The following is a 15,268-nucleotide window of genomic DNA, read 5'->3' as shown; positions in this document are numbered from 1 at the left end:
TGTCGACGACAAAGTCGACACCAAATCACAAGCCGACCGGCTTACTTTGATAGAGGAGGAAATGTTGTTCCTTAAAGAAGTCCCTGACATCGTCCGCTTCCTGGAAGCACGAGTGACGGAATTGAATGAAAAAGTCGAAGAAATTGACGCAATGGGCAACCGCCTGGATGGGTTGCCAATCAAAGAACTAATCTTTCGAGTGGACTCACTCGAAGAAACAGTTACTCCTACGAGCAGCTCAAGACCTGCTGGTAGACCGATAGCTCTATCGCGTACAAGGAGGGACGTGGCGAAGAGTTTGACGAGCTACAAAATACTATGATAAAGTTGTTTAATGAATTAGCTGACGAATTCAGAACAACGATCGATGACATCAAAGAAAAGATGGCCGAGATGAACACCCAAACTGGGGTGACCATGAAAGCCATGAAGTCACTTCAGGGCAAACTCATACCGGACTCAACAAACTGAAGTTTCCAGATCCCAGACCCTTCAAAGGGAATTAAGATTCCAAAGAGTTGGAGAACTTTATCTTTGATGTCGAACAATACTTCAAAGCCACAGGAGCCTGTACCGAAGACATAAAAGTTACTGTAGCCACAATGCATCTCACAGACGATGCAAAGCTTTGGTGACGTTCGAAGGTATAAGACATCGAAAATGGATTATACACCATCGACTCGTGGGTAGACCTCAAGAGAGAGTTGAGGGCCAAATTCTTCCCCGAAAATGTAGAATACATAGCAAGGGAAAAGCTACAGCACTAAAACAAACGGGAGGCATAAGGGAATATGTCAAGCAGTTCTCAATGCTGGATATTAGGGACATGTCAGAGAAAGACAAGATATTCATCTTCATAAATGGGTTGCAACCATGGGCCAAGACGAAGATATACGAGAAAAAGGTTCTAAGACCTAGCCACCACAATCGCCAGCATTGAAAGACTCCTAGACTTTGGAAGTCAAGCTAGTTTCCAAAGAAAAATAACACAAAACTTAACACTGGGGGAAACCATATAAGCCGCAGGGTCATCGAAACGAAGGCCCCAATAGGTCAAAGAGAAATGACGACAGATCAAATGGAGGGACAGATAGACCTCCTCAGAATAACCAAGCGGGGACATCTCGAGGACCCTACCTCAAAAGAACTACCCGACTACGTCTTTACAGTGCCTATTGTGTAAATGCCCTCACAAACTGTCCTCACCGAGCCTCTCTCAGTGCACTCCAAGTGTCTATTCAAGAGAACAACGACCCAGGAGTCGAGACTACACAAGACAAGAAGGAAGACCAAGACAACCCCCGGATGGGTGCGCTCAAATTCTTGTCAGCCCTTCCACGGAAGGTCGACCCGAAAGAGATAATAGAGAAAGGGCTTATGTTCATAGACGCAACGATAAACTCGCGACCAAGCAAGAGCACCTTGATAGACTCGGGCACGACCCACAATTTCATTGCCAACCAAGAAGCCCGAAGGTTAGGACTCATCATAGAAAAGGACCCTGGAAAAATGAAAGCTATCAACTCTGAGGCCTTGCCTATCATGGGAGTCTTCAAAAGAGTCCCCTTGAAATTCGGGGTCTGGTCAGGAGAAATGGATCTTGTCGTGGTTCGTATGGACGACTTCGACGTAGTACTTGGGATGGACTTCCTCTTAAAACACAAAGTCATCTCAATGCCACTGACGAAATGCTTGGTGATTACCAATCACAACCACCCCACAGTAGTACCTGCAAGCATCAAGCAACCAGATAACCTTAGAATGATTTCTGCCATACAATTGAAAAGAGGACTCACACAAGAGAAACCCGCATTTATGGCTATACCTCTGATGGAAGATGTGACCACTGATGAGACTATTCCAAGCGAAATCAAGGGTATTCTAGCTAGCTATGCCGACATAATGCTAAAAAGCTTACCACAAACATTACCACCTCGTCGAGGCATCAATCACAAAATTGAACTCCTCCCTGGGATTAAACCCCCAGCAGAGAATGCATATCGAAAGGCTCCTCCTGAGCTAGTCGAATTAAGGAAACAACTAAATTTTTGGCGGCGGGATTCATCCGCCCCGCAAAGGCACTCTACGGAGCCCCCGTACTGTTTTAAAAGAAGAAGAATGGAACGTTGAGCCCTAAACAAGGTGACTGTACGCAACAAATACCCACTACCGATAATATCTGACTTGTTTGACCAACTTCACGGGACCAAATACTTCACGAAGTTGGACTTACAATCAGGGTACTACCAAGTACGTATCGCCGAAAGGGATAACCCAGGACAATGTGTGTAACAAAATACGGGGCTTTCGAATTCCTAGTAATGCCCTTTGGTCTGACAAACGCCTCAGCTACGTTTTGCACATTAATGAACCAGGTTTTCTACGAATACTTGGATCAATTCGTCGTAGTATACCTCGACAGCATACTCGTATATAACACAACTCTAGAAGAGCACAAGATGCACCTAAAGCTAGTGTTCGACAAGCTGCGGCAGAATCAGTTATATGTCAAGAAAGAAAAATGTGCCTTCACACAAACATGCATCAACTTCCTTGGACACGTCATCAGTTGTGGACAAATCAGTATAGATAGCGACAAGATAAAAGCTATCCAAGAGTGGAAAACTCCAACTTCAGTATCCGTTGTACGATCCTTCCTAAGATTGGCAAACTATTATTAGGCGGTTTGTCGAAAGGTTTTCACGACGAGCTGCCCCATTAACAGAACTTCTAAAGAAAGACCACCCGTGGTCGTGGTCAAATGAATGTCAAATGGCCTTCGAAGATCTGAAGACAACCATGGCGAGGGGTCCTGTCCTCGGACTAGTGGATGTTTCTAAGCCATTCAAAGTAGAGACGGATGCTTTCGACTTTGCCCTAGGCGATGTCCTTATCCAAGAAGGTCACCCTATCGCTTATGAAAGTCAAAAGCTCAATGATGCAGAAAGGAGGTATATGGTCTCCGAAAAAGAGATGCTAGCTGTTGCACATTGCCTAGAGTCTGGAGACAGTACCTCTTGGGATTGCACTTCGTGTTGAAGATGGACAATAGTGCCATTTGCCACTTCTTTGATCAACCGAAGTTGACGGAAAAACAAGCTCAATGGCAAGAGTCGTTAGCCGAATTTGTCTTCAAATTTGAACGCAAAACAGGAAAGAGCAGCCGACGCACTGAGTCGGAAGGGCGAACATGCGGCCCTATGCATGTTAGCCCATATTCACTCAAGTAAGATCGATGCGCGACATCATAAAAGAACATTTACTCCAAGACCCGCTGGCCAAAGTCGTCGTTGAACTAGCCAAAGCTGGGAAGACACAAAAGGAAACAGATTATATGTCCCAAGAACATGAGAACTAAGGAAGAAGCTCATCAAAGAATGTCATAATACTTTATGAGCTGGACACCCTGGGTGGCAACGAACTTATGCCTTAATAAAAAATGGGTATTTTTGGCCAAATATGCGTCACGACATAATGCAGTACACCAAGACGTGCCTCATCTGCCAATAAGACAAAATCGAGAAAGTCAAAGTCGCAGGACTCTTGGAACCTCTACCCATGCCAACAAGGCCTTGGGAAAGTGTGTCTCTAGACTTTATAACACACCTTCCAAAAGTCGGCGATTATGAAGCCATCCTGGTCATCATTGACCGATTCTCGAAGTACGCAACGTTCATTCCCACCCCTAAAATATGCTCGGCTGAACTAACAGCCCAACTATTTTTCAAACATATTATTGAAGCTATGGGGCATTTCGTCGAGCATCGTCAGCAATAGGGATGGTAGATTCATTGGCACATTCTGGATTGAGCTATTCGCCTTTTTGGGAACGACTTTAAATATCTCCTCGAGCTACCATCCCTAAACCAATGGACAGACAAAATGGTTCAACTGCTTGCTCAAGAAATACTTAATGTCACTTCGTCGACGCTCGTCAGAAGAACTAGGTACCACTTCTGGATGTCGCTCAGTTCTGTTTCAATTGTCAAACGAGTTCGTCTACAGAAAGACCCCCTTTGAAATTGTAAGTGGACGACAACCGTCCTTGCCCCATATTATTGATCATTCTTATGCAGGAAAGAACCCTCAAGCTCAGAACTTCACCAGAGAATGGAAGCAAACAACAGATATAACTCGAGCGTATTTGGAAAAAGCTTCCAAACACATGAAAAAGTGAGCAGACGAGAAGCGTTACCCCCTCCAGTTTCGAGCAGGAGACCAAGTCCTCATTAAGTTGAGGCCAAAACATATAAGATCCCGCAGTCAAAAGGACCAAAGACTTGTTCGAAAATATGAAGGGCCGGTTGAAGTTCTAAAAAAGATTGGGGCTACCTCTTACAAAGTTGCGTTACCCACGTGGATGAAAATCCACCCAGTAATTCATGTGAGTAACCTGAAGCCCTATCACCCTGATCCAAACGACGATCAGTGAAATGCAACCACCAGACCGAGCATCGATCTGAAAACAAAAAACATCAAAGAGGCAATACTGGCCGACAGGGTTAGGAATGTAGGAAGACCTCTACGAAGGATTCGTGAATTCCATTAGGTGGGGGAGGATGTCACGGTCATGCTCGTCTAGGGCGTGTTGCCCATGGCCGCATGCCCATACCAAGCCGAACCCTTTATGTTTTTCCATGTTGTATTGCTTTACTTTTGTATTTCTAAGGGAGTATGACGTTTCGGCAAAATCATGTCTAGGTCTGTCAGACATGAAATGCCTCAAAATGTACTATAGGGGGATATGATTAGTTGTCAACGTCTCCCTACCAATAGTTACATACTGTGAACCGTTGTTGTTGCCTTTTTGTTTGCATATATAACACCAATTTCAATTTCTCAAATCTTGCTTTCAAAACCGCTCTTTCGAAATCTCTTTCTGCCCCCGTTTTCTAAAACTTTCTTCTTGAATTGGGGCCATAGGCTCGAGCATACGTTGCTTGGCCGTAGGCGACGCAAGAACGAATTGGCTTAACTCACTTGGGAAGTGAATGCCGCATAATCGCAACTCCGCTGCCATCAAAAGTGCGATTTTGACAAGTAGCACGTTCGAAAGAACTTCGCAATTATTTGCAAAAACAGGTTTTATTCTACAATTACATCTTGCTTAAACTGAGAAAATGGAAATCAACTTTTTAATGAAGTTATCAACGTTCTTATAGAGGTATGTTTGTTTTAACAAGATGTGAACTTTTGTAACCAATGAAAAGAAACAAAAATGGGAAAAACCAGCTTCAAGGAGTGAAAAGGAGAATAAAAACGAAACATCCTATTCGAGCCATTTTTGCGTAGCTAGTCAGCTCTTTTTTTCTTTTTCTTTTTTTTTTATGTTTTTCTGTTAGGCTGTTCTTGGTATACTCATTCGTAATCTTTCAATTTCTCAATGAAATCTGATTTTTCATAAGAATCTTTTGAGAGGTGTCTTTTAGCCCTTGTCAAAGCCTAAAAACATATCAGTGTTCACTGCTCAATCCTTTATAGTTAGTTGAATTTCTCTACTCATTGGTATAACATGTGGTTCACTTAATAGTATTGAAGTAGTAGCAGTAAGGTGCAGTACATGGGTAAGATCAAAGTGATTTGAAACCATTTAACGTTTTAGATAGGAAATCAATCTACTGGCGAAGTTACAAATCTTGTTCGTTGCCAAGGCGTTGTATCCCATTAGAGAATACGAAGCCATCCACAGTCGTAATCCATTGGCCTTTGATATATGCTACTTCTGTGTCATCCCCAAAATAACATCTGATAGGTTTTATAGCACAGTACTTGTGTTGAAAACCGTTGTTAGCTGTAGGGAGAACCAACAAGGAAGGTTTGTGACAGCTATGGGTATTTGATGGGGGCTTTCTGGAATGAGATCATCATTGTGTTATCATCCAAACTGGTTGCCAAGCCGAGCATTTCAGTATCCTACTATAGAAGTATCTGTAGCACATTGGTGATGCTAGGTATCACGGTCGCACTCTTGCGATAGTGGGACAACAATTGTGCGGCACTTGTTCTGACCAAGTGAATAAGTCAGCCGTGAGAAATTCGGACATCGCGGACAACATTGGCGTATGTTCGAGCTTCGAGTCACGTTGTGAGAAAAGGTTTAGAAAACGTGAAGGAGGAAATACATTTGAAAACGATTTGAAGAATTGAAGAAAGCAACGTTATGACTGTAAGCAAATAAAGAAATACCATGGCTTAAATAGCATACAACTCAGGGTAGGAAGATGTGACAACTAGTCATATCTCCCTATAGTACATTTTGGGACATTTTAGCCTTGACGGGTGTAGACATGGTTTTGATGGACGGTCATACACCCCGTAATGACCTAACGTGAAATGGTAAAGGCCTATCTAGGATGAAAGCATATAAAAGGGGGCTTGGAACGGGTATGCAACCATGGACAACACGCCCTTGACAAGCAAGACTGGGACATATCCGCCATGCAGCCATAGGCAACACGTCTTGGACAAGTATGACCGTGACACTAGGCAAAGAACTCGGTGCATTTTCTTTATCCAGCCTAGTTTTGCTCCAAGTTCCAACAATTTCCAAAAAAGCTCCTCCATGGTGACTCGCAGTGGGCAACTCTGCAGGCCTTATGCAGAGTACCATTCCAATCATATGTCACCTAGCTTAACAACTACCCGCCTAATAATTAACGACCTGCCTATTTGTCATTCAAAGCAGGCAGCCTGTGTCTAAGAGGAAAAAGATAAAGATAGCTAAGTATATTATTAAACTATGACGTAATGTCGTTCGTACAGGTATATACATAGTGGTAATTTCCCTTCTCATATTTGAAACTTTTGCTCTCCTCGATTATATTTTAAACGTTATATGATTCAACGTCATCAGCAGCTACTTCCTTTTCCACAGGCTAAAATGTAAAATTATTTTATGGAATTCAGTACCTACAATTTTCGAACATTACAACGATTTTTGACGATAAACTCGTTTTACAGTTATGTTGACCGGATAGCCAATGCAAAATGGGAAGTAAAAGAGCTTGGACTGGAGCATAATGGGTTTGTTCTCTAAAGATACTCAATCTATTTGCCGTTAGTCTTCTATGTTAATCTTATTTATATATATATATATATATATATATATATATATATATATATATATATATAGACATTCATATAAATGTACTTCCCAAACTATGGTTTAAGGTAGAGCTTTAGATGAGAGCTTTACATCTCTGTTAAAATAATACTCACTAATTTGTGAAGTAAATCTCACGCACACACTTATGAAGGAGATGTCGAGAGAGAAGAGATGAAGAGACAAAGAACACTGATTTTATCAAAAACCTTTTGTTGCTCTGTATTTCTTTGCTCTCTGTTTTTTGCTTGCTCTGGCTTTACAGGAAAAGGATGAGGTATTTATACCTTTTCTAACACTAATAATAGGGTGAGAGAAACGCTCATAAACCCTACCATCATTCCCTAAAAAGGCTCTGGGCCTTTTCTTTCACCTTTTCTTTCGCCGGGCTTTTTCAAATTAACTTTCCTAACAAATTAACTGCATTTTGCATTTTTAAGTTTATTTCAACGATCTCAACCTATTAAATATTATCTGATTTTGTTAAAATGATTGACGAACCACATTGTATCCGCATGTTTTAAGATCTTTTAAGGTGAAAAAGGTCGCCTAGTGCAAAAATGGAGTATATTTTTAAGAATATGTTTTGTTTAAAAATTTCAGTTTAGTTCCTTACATTTGAGCACTTTTCATTTCAAGTCTGGTAGGATGGCTGATTTATACGTTGGATTTGGTACGAGAGCCTATGCTTTAGGAACAGGCTCAGGCCCCATAGCTTAAGGTTTTATTAACTTGTGAGTTCGTGACTTTTATTAATACATCGTTTAATTAAACTGTATGAATAGGTACGTCGACTTGTTATTGGGAGAATTCAAGCATTATAAAACAAGGCTGGCTCATAGCGGAGTTCGTAAGGAGGTAATCAATTAGGCAGAATTGATTAATTTTTTTTTCATTTTTGTGTTTTTTTTTTTTATGAATTCTCTGATGATAGCTGTTTTCATCGTGTTTATAGCTACTGGTTTGTTGGTCCTTTTGTTCTCTGCAATGTATTTAACTTTGATCGAGTATAATAGATCATTGACTAAGATGCTTAGTAAGAATATTCTTAACACCCAATATATTATTCATTCTTTATTATTTAAATTTTATATTTGTTTATTTCTATAAAATATTATTTAAAAAGATAAACATATCTTCCTTTTAAATTGCTGAAGTTATGTATATATGTTTTCTTTCGTTTCAGTAAACTTTAAATGAAAAATAAATTAAAATGGTATGCGATGTGTCACGGTCATGCTTGTCCAAAGCGTGTTGCCTATGGCCACATGACAGATGTCCCGGTCTTGTTTGTCCAAGACGTGTTATCCATGGTTGCCTTTTACATGCTTTCATCCTAGATTGGTCTTTACCACAGTCAATACGGGGGTGTATGACCATTCACCAAAACCATGTCTATACCCGACTTTCTGGGTTGTCTCAGACCTTGCGATGGGGCTTTAGCCCCTAAAAAAATATGTTTTGTTAAGATCGGCTAATTCAAAGGGGTGAATCTGGTCCGAAGTTATTAAAGGATGAGATCAATTCAGAAGTACCCTTTTTCCACTCTTGAATTGTTGAATGGTAGGGTATCGAACAAACATTGAATACGGCAGTCCTTGAGGGTTTCCAAATTTATCGTTTTTGAATTTCTTGGCTTAGTGTGAGAGTCCTTGAGGGTTTCCAAATTTATCGTTTTTGAATTTCTTGGCTTAGTGTGAGATCGAGGGACATGGGGACGTAAAAAAGGGGATCCTATATAAGACCGCGACTAATCCTGAAATGAATGAATGGAAAAAGCAGAGAATTGGATTTGGTTAGACAATGTGTGGTTGGTGAACAAGGATCGGTTTCATGGTTGCATGCTCGTTCCAAACCCTTTTGAGCCTCAGGCTGCTTGATTACACAGGCTTTTTTTACAGTCATGGCGTCCTATGAATTTCATTGATTCTGTGGTTTGATTCTTTGTCCCTGTAGTAAACCATGAGATGATTTTTCTTATTGAAGTTCAAGTTCTCTGGTTGATTGAAAGACGTTCTACTGTACTGATTGGGTTAAAGGGATGTATAACCTTAGCTTGATTATTAGTCTCTCCTTATATGTTTGACATTTGTAGGTTCAAGACCTCCTCTTGGAGTATGGTCTGGATATTGTTGCAGAAACACTTATTGAAGGTATATCACGAATAAAGCGATGTTCCGATGAAGGACGTGCTCTCATGTCATTGGATCTTCAGGTATCTATGAGCTATGCTACAGATTGCATCTTTGCTTACGCCATTATTTATAGGTTCCTTTCTCTTCTTCTCTGTTTTGCTGTTTAATAATGTAATTTTTATTCATTTTCAGGTTTTAATCAATGGCTTGCAACATTTTGTTTCTGAGAATGTGAAGCCTAAGTTACAAATGGTTGAGACTTTCATTAAGGTAATCCTGAGCTTTAAGTTTTGAGCAAACTTGGTTGACTATTTATCTAAAGTGTGTTATTTAACATACTAATGACGTATCATCGAACAGGCGTACTACCTTCCAGAAACCGAATATGTACACTGGGCACGAGCTCACCCGGTAAGAAACGTACCTTGAACTGAGAAAAGTTCAAATATTCACACTTGCAAAGATTGGTACTAAGAAACGTACATTGGTACTTTATCCATTGAGCTAGTTTTGGATTCGCAGCTTAATCCTTACGTATCGCTAATGTGAATCTATATATGAATACTGTGTTGAGGATTGTTGGGAGGGAGTCCCACGATGGCTAATTAAGGGAATGATCATGGGTTTATAAGTAAAGAATATATTTTCGTTAGTATGAGGTGTTCTCGTGAAGCCCAAAACAAAACCATGAGAGCTTATGCTGAAAGTGGACAATATCGTATCACTGTGGAGATTCGTGATTTCTAACATGGTTTCAGAGTCATGCCCTTAACTTAGTCATGTCAAACAAAGAAATTGGGACTCTCGAAATTGTAGTCAAAAGGAGGACTCCAGAGAAAGGAATCAAGCCTCAATTAAGGGGAGACTGTTCGAGGGCTCCATAGGCCTTAATGGAGGCTCTATGGTGTACTTTATTCGAGGGGAGGATGGTTGGGAGGGGGTCCCACGTTGGCTAATTAAGGGAATGATCATGAGTTTATAAGTAAGGAATACACCTTCATTGGTATGAGGCCTTTCGGGGAAGCCCAAACCAAAGCCACGAGAGCTTATGCACAAAGTGGACAATATCATACCATTGTGGAGATTCGTGATTCCTAACATACGGAAGTTTTGAAAACTAAATATTTTGATAGCATGACATGTTTATTGCTAATGAAAATAGTGTTGCATTTCTGACACGATTGTGACAACATATTTCTGTAAACATCGATCTTTAAATCCTTGACGCCTTTTTCGTGGCTTAGAGAATTTGCCCGTTTTTGCAGGAATACAGTAAGAGCCAAGTTATTGGTTTGGTTAACCTCGTTGCATCAATGAAAGGGTGGAAGAGAAAAACCCGGTTGGAAATACTGGAAAAGATCGAGTGAGCCAATCGTAAGGGACGAACAGAGCATTTGAATCGCCCCACTCGAGTTCATTATAGGAAGGAATAATGTATGTGAAAATATGATTATAAGGTTAAAGTTTGTATAGTTCTTAACATCTCATTCAAATATCATTATTCTCAAAGGCTAAGTTTAATTCTGCAGACATTCAATACATGAGCTGTTTATGGCACCAATGGTATTTGGTGGAATACAACGTTTGATTTGTAGCATCTGTAAGTGTATGTAATCTCATATTATTACATGTTTAGTCTCTCTATAATGTCAATTTTATTCACATAAAAATTATGCAATTTTAAAAAATGGGTCAAGAAAAAGCCGGCGGGTTAAGTCGGATTTGCATTCGGCTCGGGTAGACCCGTTGTCATAGGACGGCCAAGAGACACGTAGTGCCCAATCCAACCTATGCGAGCTAGAAATTGCAGCCCTTCTGGCTTGGGTTAAGCGGCTCTTCTGGCTCGGGTTAGATTGTTTGAACTCGTTTCCTATATTTTCAACCTTTCTAGAGTTGATTTTATTGGGAGTGTTTAAGGTCGGTATAGTATGATATGTGTTTGCTGAATTTAAATTATTTTGAGCTAAAATTTTGGATTGTTTGATATCTTTAGGTAAACTAAGTTCGTTAGTTTATTCTAATTTGATGTCATGGGTTCACATAGGTTGAATTGGACGGTGAGGAACATATTCAAATCAGCTCTAGGAATATTTGGTGACTTCAGCTTAGACAACCGTGTAAATGGTTCTACTATTGATTTGATTGGACGAATTGTATGATGTATGATGACTCATAACCAATGGCCCATGCACGTGTTTTAAAACCTTGAGAGAAAACCTAGAAGGAAAAGTCCAAAGAGGAATATCTGTTAGCGGTGGACTTGGGCTATTACAAATGGTATCAGAGCCAAACATTATGACAATATCTGCTAGCGGTGGGCTGTGGCGGTTACAAATCGTATCAAAGCTAGACATCAGGTGGTGTGCCACTGAGGACGTTGGGCCCCCAAGGGATAAAACCTTGAGGGAAGCCCAAAAGGTAAAACCCAAAGATGTCAATATTTGCTAGTAGTAGGCTTGGGCTCCTACAAATAGTATTAGAGCCAGAGGTGATGTGTCACCAAGGACGTTAGGCCCCCAAGGGGTACAATCTTTAGGGGAAGCCTCAAAGGGAAAATCCAAAGAGGACAATAACTGCTAACATAGGCTTGGGTTGTTATAAATGATATCAAAGCTAGACATCGGACAGTGTGCTACTGAAGACATTGGACTCTCAAGGAGTAAAACTTTGAAGGGCCTGGGTTGTTATAAATGATATCAAAGCTAGACATCGGACAATGTGTCACTGAGAACATTGGGCTCTCAAGGAGTAAAACTTTGAAGGAAAGCCCAAAATAGAAAACCGAAAGAAGACAATATTTACGAATAATCTTTTTCTACCTACTTTAACCTCTTTTTTTTTTCTTTAATTATCTTTTTTTCTCTTTTGTAATGTTTTTTAAAATGTATGAATCTATTAAATTCAAATTTTAAAATTTAGAACCTTAAAAAGTTGAAATTTATTCTCAAAATTTAAAGAATTGTTTTAAAATATCTATTACTCAGAAACTTTTAACCCTTACAAAAAAAAAAAAAAAATTTAAAAGTAGTAGTTTAATAATTAAAATTTTTGGGTAAAAATTACCATAAAAAAAATCACCAAGTTAAAAATCTAGAATGAATTACAGTGAAACAAATATGGAGAAAAAAAAATGGCGGCAATATAAACTAAATCATATTGTATGTTTAGAACGAGGGTTACCAATAACCTCCACAAGAGCAAACTCCTCCTTTAAAATGGTGGAAGCGGCTTGAATCTCTGACAATCAGAGCCCTCTCTTCAATCAACGATATTAACTCAATTACGTTGTGACAATCCCCACAAATCCTTAGATTCTTTACAATCTGAATCGGAGATCCCGGCGGCAGAGCAATCAATCCATAAGCAATAGCCAATCTCTCACTGTGTTGACCCAGAATGGCTTCTTTGTGTTCTTCCTCCACATCATGAAGAACATAATTCGTATCCGCCTGATACCCCATATCTTTCAGTTTAATACTCAGTTCTTCAAGCTTTGCATAAACAATATCAGAAAATGGATGTGAAACATCCCCAGCCAAGAATGAGAAAATCCTGTTCTTTACCTCAATCCAGCTGCACCCAGCTTCCTTTTTAACCTTCCTCTCATCCATTAGTTTCCTCACTTTGGCTCTCTCTTGCCAATTCCCAGCCACAGCATGGATGTTCGATAACAGGACGTATGCTGCCGAGTCATTCGGTTGAAGTGAAATGAGCTTCTCTGCAGCGAGCTTTCCGAGCTCTAAATTACGGTGAATACGACACGCCGCTAGCACAGTCCGCCACATTGTTGGACTAGCAGGGAACGGCATTCCATTCATTACGTCCATGGCTTTTTCAAACATTCCAGATCGGCTGTATAGATCAACCATACATGAATAATGATCAATTGTTGGATCGATATGACAATCGTTAATCATAATATCGAAGTACTTTTCGCCTTCTTGCACTAATCCTGCATGAGTACAGGCAGTAAGTACTCCAATGAATGTTACATCATCCATTGATAATCCTTTGTTTTGCATAACTTGAAACACTTCAAGAGCTTTCTTGGCATCACCATGTTGAGCATAGCCAGTGATCATGGAATTCCATGAAACTGTATCTTTCTCTTCTTGTCTGATGAACACCTTATTTGCACTCTCAATATTACCTCTTTTTGAGTACATTGTCACCAATGCACTGCTTACACATAAAGCATTGCTCTTTCCTGATTTGATTGAAGTTGCATGAACTTGTTTTCCATGTTCTGCTGTTGCTGTTGGTGAAGAACATGCATTGATGACACTAGAAAATGAGTACTCATTTGGTTTCACTCCCTCTTTCACTAATTGATTGAATAATTCCATTGCCTTTTCAGAATCTCCTATTTGAGCTAAACCAGATAACATGGCAGACCATGCAACAATATCCTTTACAGTAATCGAATCGAAAACCCGAGCACTCTCAACGACATATCCCTCGTTAATATATGCATCTAAAAGTGCAGTAGCTACTGAAGGTACTTTCTCATAATCAGATTTAATGATTTGTGCATGTAATTGGCAAAGTAATGAAGAAGGCTTACCTGAAAGGACTGTGGAGTATGTGAAATGATTTGGCCTTACACCTTCCCTGTTCATTTGACAAAACAAATCAACCGCTTCCTTGTTGTTGTTATTCTGCACAAACCCACCAATCATGGCCGTCCAGGTGACAACATTATGAGCTCCATCCGCCATGGAGAACAACTTGAAAGCTTCATCCACTTTGCTGCACTTGCCGTAAGTGACCATGAGTGCTGTCCTGACGTTCTGATCAAATTCATAGCCAATTTTCACCACCAAACAATGCAGCTGTGTGGTGAAATTCAGCTCCCTCAGGCGAGAGCATAGCTTTAGAATTGTGCAAAATAGAGTTTGGCTGAGCTTAACACCTGCAAGCCTCATCCGATGAAACAGTTCAAAGCCTTCTAAATCATACCCAATGGATGTATAGCCAGCAATCATAACATTCCAAGTGACTGAATCTCTAGCAAACATACTATCAAAAACAAGTTCAGCATCTCCAACCATCTCAGATTTTAGATACAAACATATCAAAGCATTGCATACAGATGTGTTTAATTCAAACCCATTTTTTACTATCATGGCATGAACTTGAACTCCTACCTCAATCTTACTCTCATCAGCCAAACCTCCAAGAATTGTTGCAAAAGTAAAGTCGTTTGGCTTCACTCCCTCCATCTGCATTTGGTTAATCAAATGAATGATTGAGTCGTTGAATCCATTGCGTGCATATCCAGCCAGCAATGAAGTCCATGACACAACATTTTTGTTACCCATTTCATCGAAGATTTCTCTCCCACCTTCAAAATCATCCGTTTTCATGTACATATCAACAAGAGCAGTCCCAACGCTGACATTCTCTAAAAACCCAGATTTCAAAGATTGAGAGTGCACCTGTCTTCCCACAACTTGATCAAACAAGACTCCGCAGACCTTCAAAACACAGGACAGAGTTGAACCATCAACGGCCAACCCCGTCGAGTGAAGGCCCTTAAAGAGATGCAAAGCTTCGCGATTATGATCGTTGCGAGAGTACTCGAAGAGCAGACGGTTGTATTGTGAGATATCTTTAAGGGGAATTTCGTCGAACAGTTGGTGGGCGTAACGTGGGTGCGAGAGTTGAGAGATGACGGGAAGAGATTCGTGATAGAAGAAGCCATGGGGACGCAATAATTGTTTGATTTGATGTATGGAACTCTGTAATCTGCCATTTGCAACGGTGAATTTGGCCTGGTTTTTAAGGATCCTCATAGAGGAGCCTAAACTCATGCTTTCTCGTCATTTGAATCTTCGGCCTCCATAAATCAAATGAAACAACGGGAAAATGTATATTTTAAACTGAAACTTTTGTTTTTTTTTTCAATCAGGAAGCCGGACACCGGAGCTGTTGGTTTGTCGACAATGAGCTCATCTGGATACCAGATGTGGCTCCACCTTCATTTCATGTGTTACATGCTGACTCTGTTTGGAGTTTCGAAACTCAACAC

General features: G+C 40.2%; 2 protein-coding genes across 7 annotated transcripts in view; one reads left to right on the top strand and one right to left on the bottom strand.

The window, feature by feature from the left end:
- LOC111464715 (syndetin-like) overlaps positions 1–10,875 on the top strand; it is a 41,089-nt gene extending 30,214 nt beyond the window's left edge. For 3 of the 4 annotated variants that reach the window (XM_023108954.1, XM_023108956.1, XM_023108955.1), the window contains 6 exons: positions 6,961–7,023; positions 7,888–7,960; positions 9,198–9,317; positions 9,430–9,507; positions 9,598–9,648; positions 10,503–10,875. In XM_023108954.1, coding sequence (XP_022964722.1) covers positions 6,961–7,023; positions 7,888–7,960; positions 9,198–9,317; positions 9,430–9,507; positions 9,598–9,648; positions 10,503–10,604 — 487 coding nt within the window. In that variant the 3' untranslated portion in view covers positions 10,605–10,875. Of the gene's footprint in view, positions 1–6,960; positions 7,024–7,887; positions 7,961–9,197; positions 9,318–9,429; positions 9,508–9,597; positions 9,649–10,502 lie in introns of those variants that run through there. The other variant, XR_002714076.1, reaches the window with a different exon arrangement.
- Positions 10,876–12,320: 1,445 nt separating this feature from the next.
- LOC111464718 (pentatricopeptide repeat-containing protein At2g27610) lies at positions 12,321–15,235 on the bottom strand. 3 transcript variants are annotated; one of them, XM_023108960.1, is made up of 2 exons: positions 13,802–15,235; positions 12,321–13,492 (listed from the first exon to the last, which is right to left on the bottom strand). In XM_023108960.1, the coding sequence occupies exons 1-2, from the start codon at positions 15,048–15,050 to the stop codon at positions 12,414–12,416; spliced, it is 2,328 nt and encodes a 775-aa protein (XP_022964728.1). In that variant the 5' UTR covers positions 15,051–15,235; the 3' UTR covers positions 12,321–12,413. The 3 variants fall into 3 exon arrangements, with proteins under 3 accessions (XP_022964728.1, XP_022964729.1, XP_022964727.1); XM_023108961.1 differs by having other exon boundaries at positions 12,321–14,581; positions 14,676–14,761; XM_023108959.1 differs by having other exon boundaries at positions 12,321–15,235.
- Positions 15,236–15,268: the final 33 nt, after the last annotated feature.

The sequence above is a fragment of the Cucurbita moschata genome, unplaced genomic scaffold (genome assembly GCF_002738365.1).
Source record: "Cucurbita moschata cultivar Rifu unplaced genomic scaffold, Cmos_1.0 Cmo_Scf00031, whole genome shotgun sequence".
In the NCBI taxonomy this organism is placed as follows: Eukaryota; Viridiplantae; Streptophyta; class Magnoliopsida; order Cucurbitales; family Cucurbitaceae; genus Cucurbita; species Cucurbita moschata.
The sequence above is the reverse complement of the archived record's forward strand: the minus strand, read 5'-3'. Positions and strand labels throughout refer to the sequence as shown.

Coding starts and splice junctions, on each gene's coding strand:
- LOC111464718 (XM_023108959.1), bottom strand. CDS start 15,050: ATGAGTTTAGGCTCCTCTATGAGGATCCTTAAAAACCAGGCCAAATTC.